Source organism: Nesoenas mayeri, assembly GCF_963082525.1.
Source record: "Nesoenas mayeri genome assembly, chromosome: 8".
In the NCBI taxonomy this organism is placed as follows: domain Eukaryota; kingdom Metazoa; phylum Chordata; class Aves; order Columbiformes; family Columbidae; genus Nesoenas; species Nesoenas mayeri.
The window spans coordinates 9,355,825-9,375,800 of record NC_137554.1 but is presented as its reverse complement, the minus strand read 5'-3'; the positions used below and the strand labels follow the sequence as shown (position 1 = coordinate 9,375,800).

General features: G+C 43.8%; 1 protein-coding gene across 1 annotated transcript in view; it reads left to right on the top strand.

The window, feature by feature from the left end:
- DDAH1 (dimethylarginine dimethylaminohydrolase 1) overlaps positions 1 to 19,633 on the top strand; it is a gene marked incomplete at both ends in the record, with an annotated part of 54,277 nt that extends 34,644 nt beyond the window's left edge. The window contains 5 exons of the mRNA XM_080348977.1: positions 4,598 to 4,697; positions 5,852 to 5,925; positions 6,528 to 6,647; positions 18,946 to 19,089; positions 19,517 to 19,633. Coding sequence (XP_080205103.1) covers positions 4,598 to 4,697; positions 5,852 to 5,925; positions 6,528 to 6,647; positions 18,946 to 19,089; positions 19,517 to 19,633 — 555 coding nt within the window. The remainder of the gene's footprint in view (positions 1 to 4,597; positions 4,698 to 5,851; positions 5,926 to 6,527; positions 6,648 to 18,945; positions 19,090 to 19,516) is intronic.
- Positions 19,634 to 19,976: the final 343 nt, after the last annotated feature.

Below are 19,976 nucleotides of genomic sequence, written 5' to 3'. Positions count from 1 at the left end.
TTCTCTCCTGAAAAAAAAGGCGAGTGGTGGTTATTTGTTCATACATCAAAGCTAGCTCTGTGAATAAGTCTTTCATTCATTATAAACTCTCACTAGTATGTTTTAAGGCTCCACGCTTCAGAAAAAGGGATATCAGTTGTTTGGAGAGGATAAAATGTGAGAAGATTTGTAAAATCAAACCCCTTCACTGCATCCCTATTTTGAACTTCTTACTTGAGGATAACAATCACTTGTCCCTCCTTAGCTGGAGTCTGTATCTTGTTTTCTGTCTGGGCTAGGAGCTCTGCTGGGGAGTGGCACAGTCCTTCCTTAAGGAAGACTTAAGGATGGAACCAGGCTCTCAATTCTGTTTTGTGACAATGAGATACAAACTCAAGCTACTTTTGTGGATTTTACCACATACTCACCCAAGCTCTGAATGATTCCGGACGCTGTTTCCAAGATGGTCGTGTGTCAAACACATAACCATGGGTTTGCTACATGGGGGACAATACTCAGGACTGCTGCAGGATGGCTTTAAAGATTATGTGGTGGAGGTAATGCAAGTCTGTGGTATCCTCTGTGCAGGAAACTCAGTTGTATGCAAGCAGATGGGCTCTTTATTTTTGGTTTTATTTTTCTGGAAACCTGTATTTACAAGTTCTTTTTTTTCTGGTTGCCATTTTAATAATGTCAAGTCTTCCCCCCAATCTTCTCTGCCTCATTTTATGCTCAGTTTTTCATTTCTGCTTCTAGTGAACAAATTTCCTGGTGTTGCCCATAGAAAACAAACAGTAACTTGAGACTGCTGTTTTACATAAGCGATGGATATTGAAAGATATTGCTAGCATATGTTGCCAGATGTGCTTTCCAATTAAAACTCCAGGAATTTCTACCGATTGCTTAAAAACCCTGCAAAACATTGAACCGTATACTTCAATCCATTAACACCCATTGGGGAAAAAAAGATCCAGCTATTTTATATGGCAGTCATTTTATTTCTTTAATTTTGGTTTCATAAGTTGAAATGAGCTCAACTGTTGGGGAAAATATCTTATAAATATCTTCAAAGTCTGGAACAATCACGAAGCAAATTAAACTAATGTTCTGTGATTTTGGACAACTTTTAGTTCTAATAGCTTTTCTTAATGTCTGTGCTACAGCTGCATCAAGCCCTGTAAAGTAAATAAAGAAACAATTCAAGGTATCTCGGACATAGCCTGGTGGTTAAACGGTAATCAGCAGCTGGTGATTAAAACATAGCTATGACTCAACTCACGAATCCAAAGTCAGCATTTACCTTCTAGTATTCTCATTAGCTAGACACTTCATTTAATTGGTGCTCTAGCACAAGTGTTATTAGTTGGCTGTTCTGGCCAGGGGGTGAGAGGTGCTGTTGCCTCCGTGCCTGCCTCTCCCTGGAAAGCTCTGCAGTGCCTTTGGCTGCGCTGGCGTCGCTTCTCAGCATGGCACAGCATGGTTGCAAGGCTCAGGTACGGAGTAGGCTTCCCACCTGCTAAAGCCCACACCTGTCTCTGACTGGTGCTTGTTTGCTCTGGTCACAGGCAGATCCACCTTTGGGCTTTTGTACCCCCTAACCTCCTGCACATAGTCAAAATGTGTGCTGCTTTTCTTCTCCTCTCAATAATTTGCCTCCTTCTGACCATTAAATTTATTAGAGCCATTAGCAAATTTTCCAGCCAGCACGCCCAGCTTGCTTGCGATGCTTGTCGCACAGTTTCTGGCCCTGTTAGGTCTGCAGCAGCCTTGCAGCACATGACGGACCTTCATGTCTTGTATGGAGGCTGGCCAGGTCTTACCTCTTTACTCTCTTAGGTGCTCTTCCATGATCCAGAGAAGCTTTTGCTTTTGGCTCTCCCCACAGAAAGTGGGTAGGGTGACCCTGTGCCACAGTACCAACTGCAGCTCTGCTGGTGCTCCAGGCTGGTGGAGAGGTGGTATTGGGAAGGAGGACAGGAACAGTAGGTGCTCAGCAAGGGCAGCCATGGGCTCAGCTTCTTCTGCGAGCCCAGGCAGCTTCTGCCAGGAGCACCTCGTCAGCAGCATGCTTCCTGAAAGGGCTTTCTCCTCTCAGCATCTTGATCTTGGAAGCTGCTGTAGGTGGTGGTTTAGCTGGAGATAGGATCACACAGCCTGTTGTGTGGTCACCTGTTTTTTCCTGTGGTTTGGCCTTCTGCCTTAAATAACCCCATCTGATGGGTGTATTTATTTATTCAAACTGCCTGTGGCTGGTGTACTTGGGTATCAGGGTGTCCCAGTCATGAGTTGGCTTGTCTGCTTCATGTCTGCACAAAACAGTGAACCTATGTGTTCTTGGATAGGGCAGCTTTATAATTATATAATGCCAGAACTCTATTACTCCGTATTAAGCAATTGTTTTCTTCTTTGGGGTGCCATGCTCTTAAGCACGTAGCACCTGCACAGTAAAACCCACTGGGCTTCACAGGCAAAAGAAATCATTCTTCTATCAGTGCACGGATGTTATGAAATGTTGCTGTGTTTGTACAACAGTCAGTTTTCCAGTATTAATTCAGCTGTTTCCCATTTACTTTTAAAATACCACATGGGTCTATTCCTCCTTATAAACCTAATTTTAAAGATCACTGGAGGTAGAGCAATGAGACTAGGAAAGATGAAGCCTTAATACTACTAAGCTTGGAGACTCTTGAGTGCCAAGTTTCAGCCTGAAGTCATTTTAGCATCAAGTGAAAGAGGAGCAAAAAGTAGTGTTAATAATTGTAAAGGGCGTGCTGCAGGCTCGCTCCAATCTGCGTGCCAAAGCCTTAGATGGGATTTTGTGTAGAGAGGGAGAGTCCCTTGGTCTTGGAAAGCTCCTGGGTACAGTTCTGTGTTGCAGCCTAACACATCAGTGTTCTCTAGGTGGCACGGAGACCTGCCTTTGTCCCTTTCAGCTTCAAACTGAGGGACTTACTTTAACAGTGTGCTTGTCCAAGGTTTTTTCCATAAAGTGGCTGGAGAGCAAAGACATGCTAGAGAGAAAGAAGAACCTCCAGAAAGCAGGTCAGTCCTTGGATAAGGTGATGCCCCCAGTCTGTCCCCTATAGACTTGCACCACCTGTCCTGGCAGCCCATGGAGGACCTGCTCTTGCCTTTTTGGCCTGGACTTCAGGGTTAATGGGATCACTCACAAATGCTATGTAGAGGAGTCATGGAAAATGAGCAGGGAAAGGGGCATTAGGTGGATCATATCTGCCCTGCCCCTTATTCCCTGAAGCCAGCACTGCTCTTGGGAAGGTGTAACAGCCAAAGCATGTGCTGCTATTGCTCTGAGGCTGCTGCAATGAGGATGAAGGACTAGTCACTACCCCTTCTCCTTTCTCTGTCATGACAGGTGTAGTCTTGCAGAACCCAAGAGCGGGGCTGCTAGAGTTGCTTCTGTTGGTATATGATGCTGGAAGATGAGTACCTTGTCATCTGCTTTAGCTTACTGTGTTTCTTCTAGAAATGCTTAATTTATCACATTAAATAGATAAATGACCTGTGGGACGTGTGAAAATCAGAACTGCCTGACAGGTCTTCTCTGCGTCTTCCATGTTTGTTAGTGTTTGCTGGATTCCTCTGGTTAACCACGGTCAGGAGGTTTCACCGAACACGAAAATGCTGCTGTGTAGGATCAGGTTAATGGGTTTCTGTGGACGAGCTCATATTTACGTTGCCACGCTGCAAGCTGTAGTTGTAAGCTCCTGGTGAGTGATGGGTTGCGTGTAGGTGCTTCTTCTGGCTTCTGAGGCACCAAGATGATGGTGCTTGAACATAGTGAGCATTAGCCCCTGTCACGGATGGCCGATGATGCGAGCTCCTATAGAAACGGGCTCTGTTCCAGGCATCCTCAGCAGCTCCCACTGGGAAAGAGGAAAGCTCCTGGAGCTGCGTTCCCCGCTCCTGTTACGATCTCCTTTCAGCAGCCCCGGGCTCACTGCCACACGTGCGGCTGTCTGCAGGGAGCAGTCAGCTCTGCGGCGTACAGACATGAAAGGTCTTGTAATTCTGTAGCAAGGTAGCTCAAAAATGCAAGGGGAACTAGTGCTCAGTAAAGTCGTAAATCTATAAAGAAAATGAACGCTTACTGATTTGGGGATTTTTGTTATTTTTTTTTTTTCCCCTAACTGAAGAGGGGCTTGGAGTAGAGCTGCCACCCCCATGGCTGGTAGAGCCACATCTTGTGTCTGAGCAGCACAGGAGGAGACATCACCCCTCTGCTGGTGCTTTTTCCTGTTCAGATCCAGGGGACAGGATTTGCAAGAGAGGCTATTACTGTGCAGACAGACCAGATTTAACATGTGCTTTGGACCCCTCATCTGTCTCCCTGGATGTTATGTGGTTCCCGTGCCAAGGCAAGAGCCCAGTCATGGCTACTCAAAAACCCTGTCCCCCCTAGACCACAGAGGCCTCTGGGGGGAGCTGGGGAACTGCAATGGGCAGGGACATAAAGGACCCTGTCATCCATCTTGCTAAAGGCACATTAAAGGACTTTATTTTTAAAGGCCTTTTAATTCTTATTACCGATATATATTTCTGGTAGGTTTTTAAGTTTTTCAATGGTACAATATATTCTAAACAACTTTATTTTAAACAGGTTGAAGCCATGAAGAGAGCACTAGAAAGTCTCAACCTCAATATAGTAGAGATGGTAGACGAAAATGCAACCTTGGATGGTGGAGATGTCTTATTTACAGGTACGGTAGTAGTGAATTTGCTGTTTACATATTCTGACTGCCTGGAAGACTGTGTGTTATCTGTCATCTGCGTAACAAAATGTTGTTCATGCAGTTTGTTAAATCAGTTGTTTACTAAATGTCACTAAGGTAGCCAAGAAATGCATTTTCAATGCAACTCTTGATGTCCTGCCTAATACCTGAATAAATGAAGCAGCAGTACAAACAGTACAAAGAGAAGCACTGTGCATACAAATTTTATTTTAGCTTGTAAAATGCCAATAAGGAAAATGCTTTCAGTAGTCAACTGCCAGCAGTTGTTTCGTATTTCTCATTAGAAGCAACTATGTTAACTAGACTCATTTTCAGGACCTGTAAAAGCTTGATGCAGATAATAGTCACTAGTTTAATGAATTAAATGCAAATAATGCATTTTTAGTTTATGGAGGAAAGTGGTGAAGTTGTCTGCCAGATGTCATATGCTATACAGTTTAAATGCATGGTTGACTTCAAAGATGGAAGATACTGCGGTTTTTATGTCATTAAACCCATTAGGCGTTTTCTCGCATGGGCTGCGCACACGCTTGTCCCTGCCTGTGCTGAATGAGCCAGTTTATTTTGCTCAGCATCACAGCAGACGGGCTGTTTGCCTTAGCTCTCCAAGGGGAAACAAGGGTCTCAGAAGAGGCAGACCGGGAAGGGCGGGCTTTCCAAGGCACTGCAGACCCAGCACTGGTTTTCTCTGGAGCTGGAGGATGCTGGCGGCTGCAGAGCTGCCTTTGAGACCAGAGGAAATCTCAGAGGGAGAGGGAAGTGGCCAGCGAGTGCTGTGCTAATCCAGCCCAGCTGTTCTCTTTCCTGACTCAGTGACCATTGCAGAGCTTTAGAAGCAGCAGCTATTTATGCTTCTGGTGAAATGTGTCTTCTGGAAAAGCATAATTGCTTTAAATCATCAGCTCGCAATTGCAGGTTGCATTCTTCTATGCTGAATTTTCAGTTTTACTTCTCAACTTGAGAAAAGAAATTACATCCATTGAAACATTGCTTCAGAATGTGCGTAAAGCCGGACTGTTTTTAAAATGCGTATGTTCTGAAGAAGGAGCTGATGTGGTGACTTTGTTTGAATGGCTTTAAAAAAGTTATTTTTTTGCCCCTCTTTTTTTTTTTCATTCCAGGCAGAGAATTTTTTGTGGGTCTTTCCAGGCGGACAAATCAACGTGGTGCAGAAATTCTGGCTGACACATTTAAGGTTTGTAGATTAATTCATGCCACAGGAAATACAAGCTACCATCCACTGAACCAATTTAAAAATCATACTGGCCAATACATTTGTCATACCTAAGTGCTTTATTTAGGACTTTTTGTTTTTAAAAAAAAAGGTACAAGTTACTGAAAAGGTTTGAGCATCCTGTAAAGTGACAGACGCTGAAGCTGGATCTGAAATGGAAGATTGCTGCATAGAAGTAATTTGGATAGTGGGAGACTGTTGTTATTTGAGAGCATATCAACACTCATATTCTTAATGTTCTCATGTATCAGCAACGTGTTCTTAATGCTGGTCCCTGGAGATGTTTTATGTACATACTGTTTAATTACACATTTTAGTGTATTTCTTTACAGTTGCAATAATGTTACTATTTGAAACGTGTTCTGGATTTTACTCTAGTGCACCAGACAAGACAAACTGGTCCAGAGATGTTTGTCATACTTAAACGGTTGACATTGTGCCCTGGGATATGTTGCTATTGTTAATTTGCGGAGAGTAAAATTAATTACGGAATATCTCAATATAATTATGCAAGTAGGACAATTTAAAAATATTTATAGCAACCATTCTTTGCTCTCATACAGGATTACGCTGTCTCCACAGTCCCTGTTCATGATTCTTTGCATCTGAAGAGCTTTTGCAGCATGGCTGGACCAAACTTGATTGCTATCGGATCAAGTGAAGCTGCACAGAAAGCTCTCAAGGTAAAGCATATAAGAAAATTTTCTAAACAACATACTTGTTTTTTTGTTTATAATCTGTGCTTAAGAATGCTGGAATTTTAAAGTATAAGGAATGTTTATATCAGGCAAGAGGACAGTGATGTTAATTCAGCTTTAGCTATCTTCAGAAAATAAATGGATTATACAGGTTAAAATGGATTATGCAAGTTTTTACTTACAGCTTTGTTGACTAAAAAGGTGATGATTTGTTGATAGGAGGGAGGAAGGAGATATCATCAGAGCAGTAGGAGATGTTTACTTCAGATGTTGCCATGAGGAAATGTGACTGTTCAGGTTGCCAGAGGGGAAGTAGAAGTTTTGGCATGAAGAAGGAGGGAAGGGGGTCTGATCGCCATTGCAAAGGTGACCTGCGTCCACATTTTGCAGTGTAGGCTTTCTGCATAAAATCAGTAACTCACTCAAGCCGCAGGGACCAGAGTCCAGGACTCCCCATCCCTCCTTCCTCCATCACCTGGCTGCAAAGTCAGGTTCCTTCCTGGTTGTGCTTTTCCCCCCTAGTTCCATGAGGGTCTCACAACAGCGTGGTGTCAGCAGAAAGGAGAGAGACTAGTCTCACCCCAGCCCTGCTGGTAATTTGAGTCTATGAGCACTTTCCTTTAAAGTGGGAGGTGTGGGTTTGAACCCTTGGGCTCAGAGAGTCCAAAACAGCAAAGTGCAACTGAGACTTTACCTGAAGCAAAGCTTTGAGGGACTTTTTCCCCATTGATAAATTAGGATCTACCATGCTGCTTGGTTTGGTTTGAGATGCAGGTGAGCCTGAGCATGTCTGAAAGCATCACAGCTAAATGTCTTACGTGTTTTTGCCAGGACTGGCCTTCAGAGGTTAAAATCTACTTTTCAGTGATGGCAGCAAGTCCCAAATTTTCAGCTTATATTATAGTTTTTTATTTATGGGTGAAAGAATCACTAAGTGCAGGCCTTGCTCTTTGGCTTTTTAGAAGCCTCCTTGATGCAACATGATCCCCAATGCACGGGGGAGCCAGCTGTGTGTCCCTTATAGTAAGTGACGAGGGGTGGAGACAGCTCTGCTTAACTAGTGAGAAAGCTCTCTGAAATCTGCTCAATTTAAATGCAATTTACACAACGTGACTTGTCTCTTGCACTCATTCTAAAGCACAAATTATTTTAAAGAACAGCACTATTATCAGTGCCCAAGGCACTGAATCTGTGCCAGGCAGAACGTTTACAACAGAGATGGTATGTAATTCTGAAATCAACATCCCTGGCCCCCAAAGAGTTTAGGAGTCCATCTTGCACATCTTGTACACTTCCTTGGCTTCAGTAAGCTAGTAATATTTATTACTTTAAAACATCCTTAAATATTTGCAAGATGGAGACCTGAGAGACTTCTTGTCTAAGGACTTCTTGTCCTTAGTGCCATGCTGCAATATTTTATTGCACATTTGCATTCCAGATCTTACACATTTTCCTCATGGGCATAATCTAGGACTTTTAATTTCCTAGCAGCATCATTTTACTGTCAGAGCTTGGCAGAGATTTGTTGTTTTTTCTTTTTTATCTTCTGACAGTAGAAGATTTAAAATGTCTCAGTCCCCAGCTAAGATAAACTAAGATTTCAAATCTCAGAATCTCCCCTGTTGGACATGGGTTGAATTACGGAGGCCAGCGAAGTGCAGTCCTGGCTGGCTTGGACTTGCAGCCTGGCAGCAGGTGAGGGAATAGGACAGCAACCCAATTGCTCTGTGGGAGTTTAGGGGAGCTATTAAACAAGAGGACAGTCCCTTGGCTTCCCATGTAGTTTGGAGTGGCCTTAAGTTTGCTAATTCTTTAGAATAAGATGTCAAATTACTCACTTATCAGAAATTACTATGTGAAGCTCTAGGAGTACATTCCTAGGTTATCACCCATGTCTTCTGCCCTGAGAAACTTAAGACGAATGGTTTTGGTTGTAAAGTTCTGATGTTCCTGATGCTGTGAGATTGATTTAGTCTGGGGTGGAAAGTGCCCTGCATCTTCCCCTGTGAAATATGCACTGTCCCAAATATTCAGGCTCTAACTCGAAATGCATCGTGAGCAGCAGCCTGATGAAGTTTGCAGATATCCAGACAGCCCTACACTTGCATAGAGTGTTTATAAACATGAACAAAATTCAAGTACAATACTGGTTGCTAAGAGCTGCAATTTGAACTTGAGCCAGGACTAATCTGAGAACTCATCAGTTTGATTAAAGGCTTTTGCACAGCTTGGCTAATCGTGTTGCAGTGCATCAATTTAGCTATTGTAGCCAGAAATATTTTTTGGATAAGCTGATTAAATGTTGCTGGTAACTAGCTGTCAGGTAAATACCAGCATTAATCAAGGTACAGTACAAAGCAGATACATTTTTAAAAGAAAACGGTAATTAAAAAGATAATCTAGCAGTCTTCGATTGTTGGTGGATATCTTTTGAAGAATAGATCAACTGTCAGTTTTCCTTGTGTTTCTCTGCGTTGGAGATTCAGCAGCACGTTTACATGTGTGTGAGGGTCCTGTTTGCTCACACCTGCCACCTGAGGTTGGGGACTCTGGCCTGGAGCAGCACTTTTGTGCTGTAGCATGTGCCCAATAAGCTGACAGGTTAGGTCAGGCAAACCACGTCGCAGTCAGAGCAACATATGAAGTTACCCAGAGTGTGTTTCTTGCTCAGTGTGCTGGATCCAACTTCACTCTTGTCCTGGGGAACCTCTAACTGTTCTTCCAGGAGTCTGAGTCTCTTCAGAGAAGCAATTGGAAAACAAAGAGGTAAAGCATCTCTCTCAGAAATGGCAGAGTTGGCAGTGCTGCTTATCATTAGCTTCCTCTAATGTTTGAATTCTTGCTTTTTGACCTCAGTGATTTCTTTGTATTTGTTCATTTGCCTCAAAAAAATAAAAACACTCTGGTAATCAGCTTCTTGCAGTCTTGTGGAAATGCAATGGCACTAGGATCTCTGGGGCACTGCTACCCAGAATTAAAAGCTGCTCCCTGGATTTCACCAGATGAGCTGAGCTGCAGCAGTGCTGTCAGCCGCTCCTCCCGTTACCCATCGCAGTCTGCACAGTCCCCTCAGCTTCTGCCGAGTCACTTGCCTGGCACAGCCCAGCATGCCACTCCTTTATTGTGCTAGCTTGTTATTTTAAACCTCTCCTTTGTCGTTGCCATTTTTCATGTTTGCTCTGGCAATGCAATCAGACAAGCAAGATGATTAAGCTGTCTTTAACCATCTCTGGTAGTTCAGTTGTTTGCATTCTGTAGTGTGTCTTGTTGGGCAACAAGTGAACTGCTGTGTCATGCTGTACTAACATTTTATATTTAAAATAAGATTTATCTTCCTACTAACAATCTTGTTTGAAAGAGAATTTTTTCTTGATTGTTCTTACTAGTGCAGTATGTTAAAAATAGAAAAAGAAATTACATCAGGTGCTCACGTATGGCAGAGAGCAATTGATCATGAGTTTAGTGCTGTGTGTGTAATGTAAAGTGCTGCAAGTGAGCTGGGAAATGAGTGCGCAGAGTGTAGGATTATAAAGCACATGCTAAAGCAGATAATAAATCAGAAGTGACATTTTAACCATGAAATCCTCTTCAGGCTCTGGCAAGTAGAAGATTTGGGCTGCAGCTGAAAAGTGGCACTCGAGGAAACTCAGTGAAAGAGGGAGACAAATGAACTGCAGAACTGCCAGTGCTTGCGGTGGCTATCACATCTGAAACTTTAACTCCTCTCTGCTATTTCAGCACACACTTAATTCCTTCTTGTAGTTAAACCCATTCATAATTCCATACACGTCACTCCATAGTTTAATGTTGGCCATGGCTGTTGAGCCACTAAAGCCTGAGATTATTTTTCTGTTCCTTCAGAGAAGCCAGGATTTCCTCCAGACATGTCACCTTTGGGCTCTGGTCCTGCACAGCTAGGGTCACTGACCTTTGCCATGAGCATGAAGGATGAATTCGGGCTGTGACAGTGCTGGCCCCAGTGTAGGGAGGTGATGGGGCAGCACTGCGGACAAACACTCTGCAGTGAGTTTTTCCACAATGAGGGACACAGTGTGGGGTCTTGCTGGGACAGCAGATGAGCATGAACTGGATTGGGACATAATCCAGTTCAGGTTCCAGTAGCACAGGCAAACACTAGGTAAGATGGCAATGGGAACCATGACACAGCATCTTTTATACACTCCTTTCTGTACTTCCTTGCTCTGTACTAAATCCTGAAAAGCCATGTTTCTGTCCATTGGCTGTTTGTGTTGGTTGGTACGGAGCACAAATTCCATCTGCTTTGTGTGATGAGTGAAGAATTGGACAGTGGCAGGTGATGGTGGACACAATCCTTGGGTTAAGCAGCTTTATCTATGGTCAAGCCATTCTGTCACCCTTAGGATAACTTGGTAGCAATCCCAAAGGACCTGAGAGTAACACATGTAGTTCCTAGCTTTGGCAAGCTCAGCTATTTAATCCCTTTGCAAGCAGCACATGTTGTATTGGTAGGAAGTGCCTGCTAATGAAGTTCTCTCATGTGTTGGGAAATTAGGGTTGCTCTTCGGGTAGGCTCTGATGTCAGGCACTATCTAGAAGACTAATGCCTGGGCATCCCCAGGTTGCTGATGGATCTCAGGAGAGAGCAGAAGACTTAGAAGGAAGATAGGAAACGCGTCATGGTGCCTAGGGGTGAGGGCTGTGGTTTGGAGAGCACTTATCCCAACATACAGTCACAGAACAGCTTGGGTTGGAAGGGACCTTCAAAGCGCATCCAGTCCAAACCCCCTGCAATGATCAGGGACATCTTCACCCAGATCAGGTTGCTCAGAGCCCTGTCCAGCCTGGCCTTGAATGTCTCCAGGGATGGGGCATCCACCACCTCTCTGGGCAACCTGTGCCAGCATTTTACCACCCTCATTGTGAGAAAAAAGTTCCTCGTGTCTAGCCTGAATCTCCCCTCTTTTAGTTTAAAACCATTACTGCTTGTCCTGTTGTATCCTGCCCTGCTAAAAAGTCTGTCCTCATCTTATAGGCTCCTTCTAAGTACTGAAAGGCCGCAATAAGGTCTCCGTGGAGCCTTCTCTTCTAGAGGCTGGACACCCCAACTCTCTTAGCCTTTCCTATGGCCTGAGCTTAATCCATGTGGCTGCTGTATCTGGGGTATTCTGTCCAATATCTGCACTTCCGAGCTTGTCCTTGGTATCCCAGGCTCTGAGCTCATTATTTGCTGGGATTTTATTATGGTTAGGAGCATATCAGAATATGCACAGTAGTCTAATACCGTGACTTCAGCAAATGCCTTTTTTTTTTCGATAAGAAGTTGTACGTGATAGCTCTGGCTTGTTCTTGACTCTCCCATTCAATATCTTCTATTGGGAGTGGTGCTGCTCGTTCATCCCCTAAATTATTCCCTGAAGGATGCCATTGCAAATACAGCCCTATATGCTGTTTTTGTAGGGGTCAAGGGAGGCTTATCAAAACCACATCTTAAAGATAAAATAGAAAGGAGTCTCTTTTGGGCAACTAGGCCTTTGGTCTGTATCCAAAGCGATGATCAGAGCCATGCTTTCAAAGACCTAGGTGCAAGGAGTTGTTTTAACATTGGCAGTTGCCCCGTTCCTGTGATTAAATGCCTTTAGTTCTTACTCCATCTTGTATAACTGAAGTTGCTGCAGTGTGCCAGCTCTAAAAAGCCACGTACCATTTCCCTACATTAGAGCAGGGTTATAATGCCTGTATAAAGCTGAGGCGTTCCCAGCTCTGCCACAGAAGCGGCTTTGGGATGGACACCTAAGGGAAAATTTCATCTGTCTGGTGTTCTTAGAAAGCAGCTTGTACTCCCAGGTAGCAGGAAAAGGCTCAGCTAAATCTGCTCTTCCTATTGTCTGTGTTGTGTCTGACTTTCCTAGCAATGCATGAGTTTGCCTGAAAACATTATCTCTTCTTCCTTAAGAATTCATTATTTGTGCCTCTGCTTATTCCCCACATGAAGTCATAATCCTCTATTTACGATATCACAATGGGTTGCTGTGGAAATGATTACTAATATTAATAACCCAAAAAGGATGACATCAGGTAGGGAATTAGCAGAAAGTGCAGATGAATACTGATTCTTCTGAAATGCAGCAACAAAGAAAGGTTAGTGAAATCCAGAGAACAATTGACAACTTGCCCCTAAAAATAAAAATTAAAAAATAAGACTTTGCTGCTTGGCCTTATAGGAAGAAAAAGTAGTCAATTTATAAAATTCTGTGCACTTTCCTCTAGCTCAATCTGATTTTCCATTACTTCATGAATTAGGGGTGTACAGCATCTCAGAGGACACAGGTTTTCACTGACTACCAGGTGACCTGGTGCTTTAAAAAGTCAATTAGTTGTGGTTTTCTTTAATTAAAAGTTAGACGTTATAATAAACATAGTGCACTTAAGTGAGTGTCTGTACTGTCCAGTTTGCATACTTGCAGAAGAATCTACTCATTTGGAAGATACGTACTCAAAAGTGTATATTTATAGAATAGAGGCTGTTGTATTATTATGTTTTACTTTATTTTTTAAGGGATGAGGAAAGCGTCCCTTTCCATACATACTTGCTGTCAGCAGTTAGGCTGTCAGCCACAGGAGCTGGGTCAGAGGCTGAGATGTCATTTGACTTGCGTAAATGGGGCCTCAGTTTCTGTGGCCTTGCTTCTTTTTTTTCTTTGACTATTCTCTCCGTGGGTTCCTGTTCCTAAAGACAGGATGTTCGTCCTCTCGCCTTCTTGACTGAAAGCAACACACGTCAGCCGCTTCCTTTTCCCCTCCTCAGGTCGTGGTTTCCCTTTGTAGCATCCTTGGGCAGAGCTGGCAGGCAGGTGACAGTGTGGCTGTGACACCGTGTGGTTCAGAAGGGCTGAGCAGCCCAGGTGGGCACCTCAACGGCACGTGGTGCCCGTCACATCTGCAGTGATGCAAAAGGTGTCCTGCGCCAGGAAAAGCCGAGGAGGAGGGCGGGAGAGGTTGCTTTAAGAACTTTGCCTTCTGGAAAACATGACTGAGAGGGTGCAGCAGGGAGGAAAGGTCCAAGCCCAGCTGCTGACAGTGTGGATGGCAGGTGGAAAATAAAGTAGCGCTCTGGCTGTGTATGGGCTAAGAAATTTGGTTTAGTGACCACAGCAGACTGGAGTGTTACTGGTTTCAAACAGATCTCAAATACATTTTGCATCCATAGGGTCTGTGCTACCCTGTCCTATGTCTCTAGCAGACTTTTCAGTACCTGACAAGAAGCCTTAGATCATTCTGCTGTGATTTACGCTGCTTAAAATGCCTGTCTTGTCCCCTTCCTAATGATTCTACCCTGCTCTCTCCCACCTCTCTGCATTTTGGGGGTGACAGTCCTGATAGATCATGACATTCAAGCAGGATTGCTGGCTTTTCCAGCTCTGCTCCTCTGTCCCCTCTGGTCAGCCTGGCCAGCTGTTTGTGGTCACAGTTGGCACTGCTGTGTTTGAAGGAAGCTCTGAGCAGCCTGGTTAGCCTGGCAGGCTGCGTCCCCACACCCAGGCGCATAGCACCGTGGCATCACTTGCCAGCCCCGCTCTGCCCTGCGCTTCCTTGTGTTGAACCCTAAAGCTGCTGCTTTCTCTCTCCAGTGCCAATTGTTTCTCCAAATACGAAGAAGCGGGGAAGGAACTTAATAGACAGAGACAGGGCAATAAAACAATGAATGAAATTCAGTGTAGGTAAGTGTGAAGTGATGTACAGCAGGGACAGGGAGAACAACAGTATGAACATCACATACAAAATAATGTGCTCTGACTGATCATTGCCACAGAAATAACATCTTGGGCTTGTTGAAGTTGCCAGTTCAGCTGAAAAACAAATGGAGAATATCATTATGACACTGATTAAAGCTGTGGTGCATCTGCATGTTGGCTGTTGTGTGCACTTTGCATGAACAATCCCTCCATTCTAAAAAAGTAGAACTGGAAAGATTTGGAGAAGTGCAAAAGGGATGAACAGATACCTGGAATAGCTTGCCTAAGGAGACAAATTAAGCAAGTTATAACTATAACCTGGAAGAGTGACAACTAACTTGGGATCATAGATGCCTGTAAAAGATGATATGGGATCAATTATTTGCTGTCTCTTCTAGTGAAAGAACCAGGGGAGCTCTAAAGCTTCATCTAAACTCTGAAGCTATCTTGCTACAGGTTCACAGGTGAACTGGATGGATGGACCTCTGGAGCAGTGCTGTGGGTGGCATCCTGCTGTATGACAGCTGATGAGTTGAGGTTCCCAGGAAGCACACAGCAAATCTCAGTTGTCTCCAGTTCCCTGTCTTAGGATCAAGTGGGATATTGTCACCTCTCATGTGGGCTGGAGACCCCCATCATGCAGCACTGAAAAATAAGCTCTTCCAGGTTCTGCAAGCATTAAGAAGTGGCAGGTATGGTAGTCAGCGGTATTTTCCAGGTAGCAAGATATAGTTTACCTTTCTCTCAGTCCTCCCTCCAGATGGCAATGTACTGGCCAGATGCCTGTCCTCATCTTGTGCCTTACATGTGTAAGGGCACAAGCCTGACACTGTCCCCAGACAGGTGGTCCTTCCTCCAAGTCCTCCCAAACTCCCAGCCAGCCTGTGGGGATGTGGCTATGTAATGCTGAGTTATTCTTCTCATCTGTGCTAGTTGCCCTGTATCACAAAAATACTTTGTTTTCATTGTTGTAGGCAAAATCTTGATGTAGCTTAATCTTTTCTCACAATTGTCAGTCTTTTGGATTAAAATACTCCCATTTGCTCTGTACCCCAGGCCAAATGTCACTTAAGCATCAGCGTAAAAGAGACCAAACTTTAATGTGCTTGGAAAGAAGGAGGAGAGATGGAAAAAATACCTGAAATAGTTTGAAGTGAATAGTTATGTTTTCAGAATACTGTGGATTGAAGGGTTTAGGAACGGGTATCTGAAATCTGATGAGGGAATACCCTGTGGGTACAGGTTTACACACATTTGACTTGGCCTTAGGTCTGCTTTTCCTTCTAAATTTTGGGGGCCAGGCGAGCAGGGGCTAATCAAAGCAGAAGTCAGACCCTGAAAATCTGCACTTCTGCTTCTCTGTCAAAAAGACATGGGCATTTTTCTGTGCAGTGTTCATTGCCCTGCTAGCAAGAGGAACATTCAGGGTGTGTTTGGTTTTGCCTGCGTGGTGTTGAAGATACAAAGGCACGTTGCAGGTGCAATGGGTTTGGTCACTGTCTGGGTGGGAATAGTCCTGGGTGGCAGTGGGGCTCAGACTTGGCCTTCCTCAGGGAGGGGGAGCACTTGTAACTAGGCTTGGCTTAAAAATGCATGTGGTCATCCTATCTTTTGTCAGTAATAATAGGCCCTAAATGCATACACATTTTTCCTTCATGCATAATGCTGCTTCATATTTAGGATTATTTAGCTTATCCATTACCTCAGTTGTCTGAGGACACACTGTGAAAAAGCTATAGAAAAGGCATTTTAGGCTATGTGAATGACTTCAACATAAGGAAAGCATGACTAAGGGCTGAGAGAATGCGCAATGAAAATTACCCTCTTTAGGCTGAAGAAAATTCCCAGAAAAACTAGGCATGCGGGAAATGCCTAGCTCTTAATATAACTGGTCTTACAGTGTTTGTGGGCAGAAAGCCAGGCCTCCACAAATGCATTGTGAGGGAGCTATAGTCTTCATAAACTTATCATTTCCCAAAAAATATATAGCTTTGAGGTGTATCTGATAGAAAACACTATCAAAGGGCATTGCTTTTGTCTCTTCCTCTGCTGTGGACAGGCACATGCGCTCAGTGACTTTACATAGTACAAATATAGAAAACCCCACAGGTCTATAAAATAACCTGATTGCGTCGTATCGGTGCATTTCTGCTGTATCCGAAGCCTCCCTATGGGCAGCTTTGGGGTGTTATTGCTGGGGCGCTGTCTCAAAGAAAGTGGGGTTTGAAATTTTAGTTGAACATGCAGGCATAGTTGTAACAGCGATGAAAGAGGGTAGTCTCGTATTGTCAAACCTCCCGCTACTAATAAATTATTTCTTGTGGAGCCATTCAAGCCAGCTGAGAGCCCATTCCCCCTGCCAAAGCTGTGCACTCAGACTACTGTGCTGCTGCATCTCGCTTTCCCACTCATTTTTTCTCTTTTGTTTCTGAATTAATTGAGCCACCACTTCTGTGCTTTTTAGTCTTGAAAACAATCCTCCTAATGTGTCCTCGCCATCCTCTCCCAGGCTCCCCAGAGCTGGTTCCTGAGGCGCAGGCAGAGCCCTGACACTTGTTCATTTCTTCTGCTCTTCTCAGTTCAGCATTTTGCAGAAGCAAATGAATGGCAGATGTGTCCATACCCTTCTGCTTAAGAATTCGTTTGTAATTTCGTATGGAAATGTTTCAGAGTGATTCACAGGATTTTTCTGATGAATGAGCTGTTCCTACAGAAGACGTACGATATCAGATTCTCTTTCCAGCAAGGACTAGAGAAAACACAACTGTTTGGGAGCTGAGTAAAATCCAGGTGTGGTGGCTTTTCCTCTACTGATACGTGTATATTAGTGCAGGTTTATTAAATACGTTTCCTTAATCAAGACTTATAAAGATTATATAAAGAAGAAAAGAGATGCTGCAGGTAGAGGATGGGTCTGCTGGCTCTGTTTACCGGGGAGAAGAGTTGCACTGGGTGCAGATGTGTCACCTACTGCTAGATGTCTGCAGCATCAGGGAAAGCGGAATAAAATGCATCTTGACAACACAACAAAAACAAAATTACAAATACGAAAGTTGACCTCGGTAAGCACAGTAATAAAGATACAGCCAGTAAAGTAAAGGTGCAAGGATTTTTTTCCCCAGAAAAACACTCTAACCTTTTATGGAAGTAGATGTGACCTTGGAAACTGGAGAGAGTTTCATAACTTCAGAAGGAACAAGAAATGACAATCTGATAACACTTCCTCAAGAATGCACGGCATTCTTCACTGTGAGTTTCACATTCTCCGTGGGATGCAGATGACTCAGGCTATGACATGAGAAATGTGTCCAGACCTACAAAGGAATTACTTAGTGTAGGTGTGTGCAAGCATGAGTTGCTTTGTTGCTTCCCACAATATTGTAGGTACTCATTGGAATTCAGTTCTAGATAGTATTTTTTTTTCATGAATGAAAAGTAGTACAAATGAATGAACTTCCAAGTAATTTAATGATAAACTGTGCCTAAAATTAAAGTCTGCTCTCTGCTGTGTGATGTGAATCTGTGGAGTTTCCCTGAGAAAAGGCAATTTATTTTAGAAAGTTTGTTAACAGAGTACCAGTTTATTTTAAAGATAAAATTAGTGTGAATTTTCAAGCTGAAAAAACCCTTTCTTTCTGTTTACATCTTTGCAATATATGTGGAAACATAGTGGGGCTAGGAGAGAAACCGAAACACTTGCATTTGCTTAGACTTTCAGTAGGACCAATGTTTTTGAGCTTTGTTCACTTCTGTGTTGTTCTCAGTCTCTGTCAGGGTGAAGCTGATGTAAAGCTGGAATGGTACAATGGGGAGTTGGGCGTCTTGTATCCAGGCTTTTCCCATCTTTATTAAAAAGTTGAGCCTGATCCAAAACACAAGATCTCGGGCTTCTCATGCTCTGTCAGTCTGTCTCTGAAATTCCATCTGGGATTCAAATTTGTGTATGAGCCCTATATTTATAGACCCAACCTCTGAAACCCACCAGCTCTTCTGTTCTGAGGAGGTGATTGTGTTGTCCCCTTGGGAACGCGGATTAGCCCAAACGTGCCTCCTGGCTCCCCCGCACAGGTGCCCAGTGAAAGAGAAACTGCTTGGGAAGCAGAAAGGAGGTCCTTGAAAAGCATTGAGATTGGGCTGATATCCAAGCTGGGAACTGTTCCTGTCCTGTTTGTGTTAATTCATGCTCGTTTTACAAATATTGACTGATGGCTGCTTTTTTTTGAGGCTGTTGAGTACCTATAGTTTCCATCAATGTGAGCAGGAATTTTGCATACTCAATGTACATTCCTTGGGGAAAAGGCCCCACGGAGGATGCTTACTGAGTGCCCTGCTTAATCCTGCTGCTTGCAGGCACCATTTCACAAGGTTTTCTACTGCTCATTTCAGTTAGGTTTAGTAGATTCTTCCTTGAAGGGCAGAGATGAAAAGAGATCTTACTTGCTGCATAGCAAAAATGGCCACTGGCTGACTTGGCAATCACAATTAGCTATTTTTTGCAGTCTGTTCTCCCATTTGTTTGGGGCTGCTAACGTGTTTAGTCTCAAGAGCTGCACTTTGTCTCCCAACAGACCATGCAGCAGATGAGTGACCACCGCTACGACAAGCTGACGGTGCCCGACGATGCCGCAGCGAACTGCATCTACTTAAACATTCCCAGCAAAGGGCACGTCCTGCTGCACCGAGCCCCCGAGGAGTACCCAGAGAGTGCAAAGGTGAGAGGGGCCTGGGAGACCCCCAGCATCCCAGCCTTGCCGGGAAATCGGTGGGAATTGAAATGAGATTCTGTCCAGAATGGGCTATTGTGTCCCATCGTGGAAATACCAGCTGGTGAAAGGTGGGAGGCCTGGGTTCTGTTCTCAGCTCCACTGCTGATTTAATTACTCTGTCTCTGGTGCCCCTGGTGCTGCTCCTGCGTAACTGGACACAGCAGCAGTTCCCCTCACTGCAGTATTGATGTGCATGAGTCCCACGGCCAGAAGGCCACGCACACTCTAAATGTTAGGATTAATTACAAATGACGAGATAGCTTAGCTCCCGCTGATAAATCCATGCCTGTTCATTCTATAAATACTTAGAGAAAAGCGAAAGTAGAGAGGCGTGAAGTGTAACGATTTATGTTCTGTTTTCTTTCCTAAACAGGTATTTGAAAAACTGAAGGACCACATGCTGATCCCAATAGCCAACACAGAACTGGAGAAAGTAGATGGGTCACTCACCTGTTGCTCTGTGCTTATTAACAAAAGTTCAGAATTATGAGTTTACAGAGTCCCTCCCTTGTAACTGGCAATAATGTTACACACAAGGTAGACGAATCTGTACCCACACTTTTATTGTTTTTATTGACAATCTACTGTACCACTGTGCTACTAACCCTTGTTTACAAACTTTTGTTTTGTGTATTTTTATTATGTCCTTGCAGATGGTATTTAAAGTGGACGTACAGTTTCTTGGGGGGTACATAACTCTGAAGTATGTTAGTCCCGTGGGCTAGCAGAAGACAATTATAATGTCTAACCCCTAGCTTTAGTGATTTAACATATCTGTGTGAAAATTTTACGAAAACCAACTAATTCTCAATATTTCAAGCACCTCTGTTGTC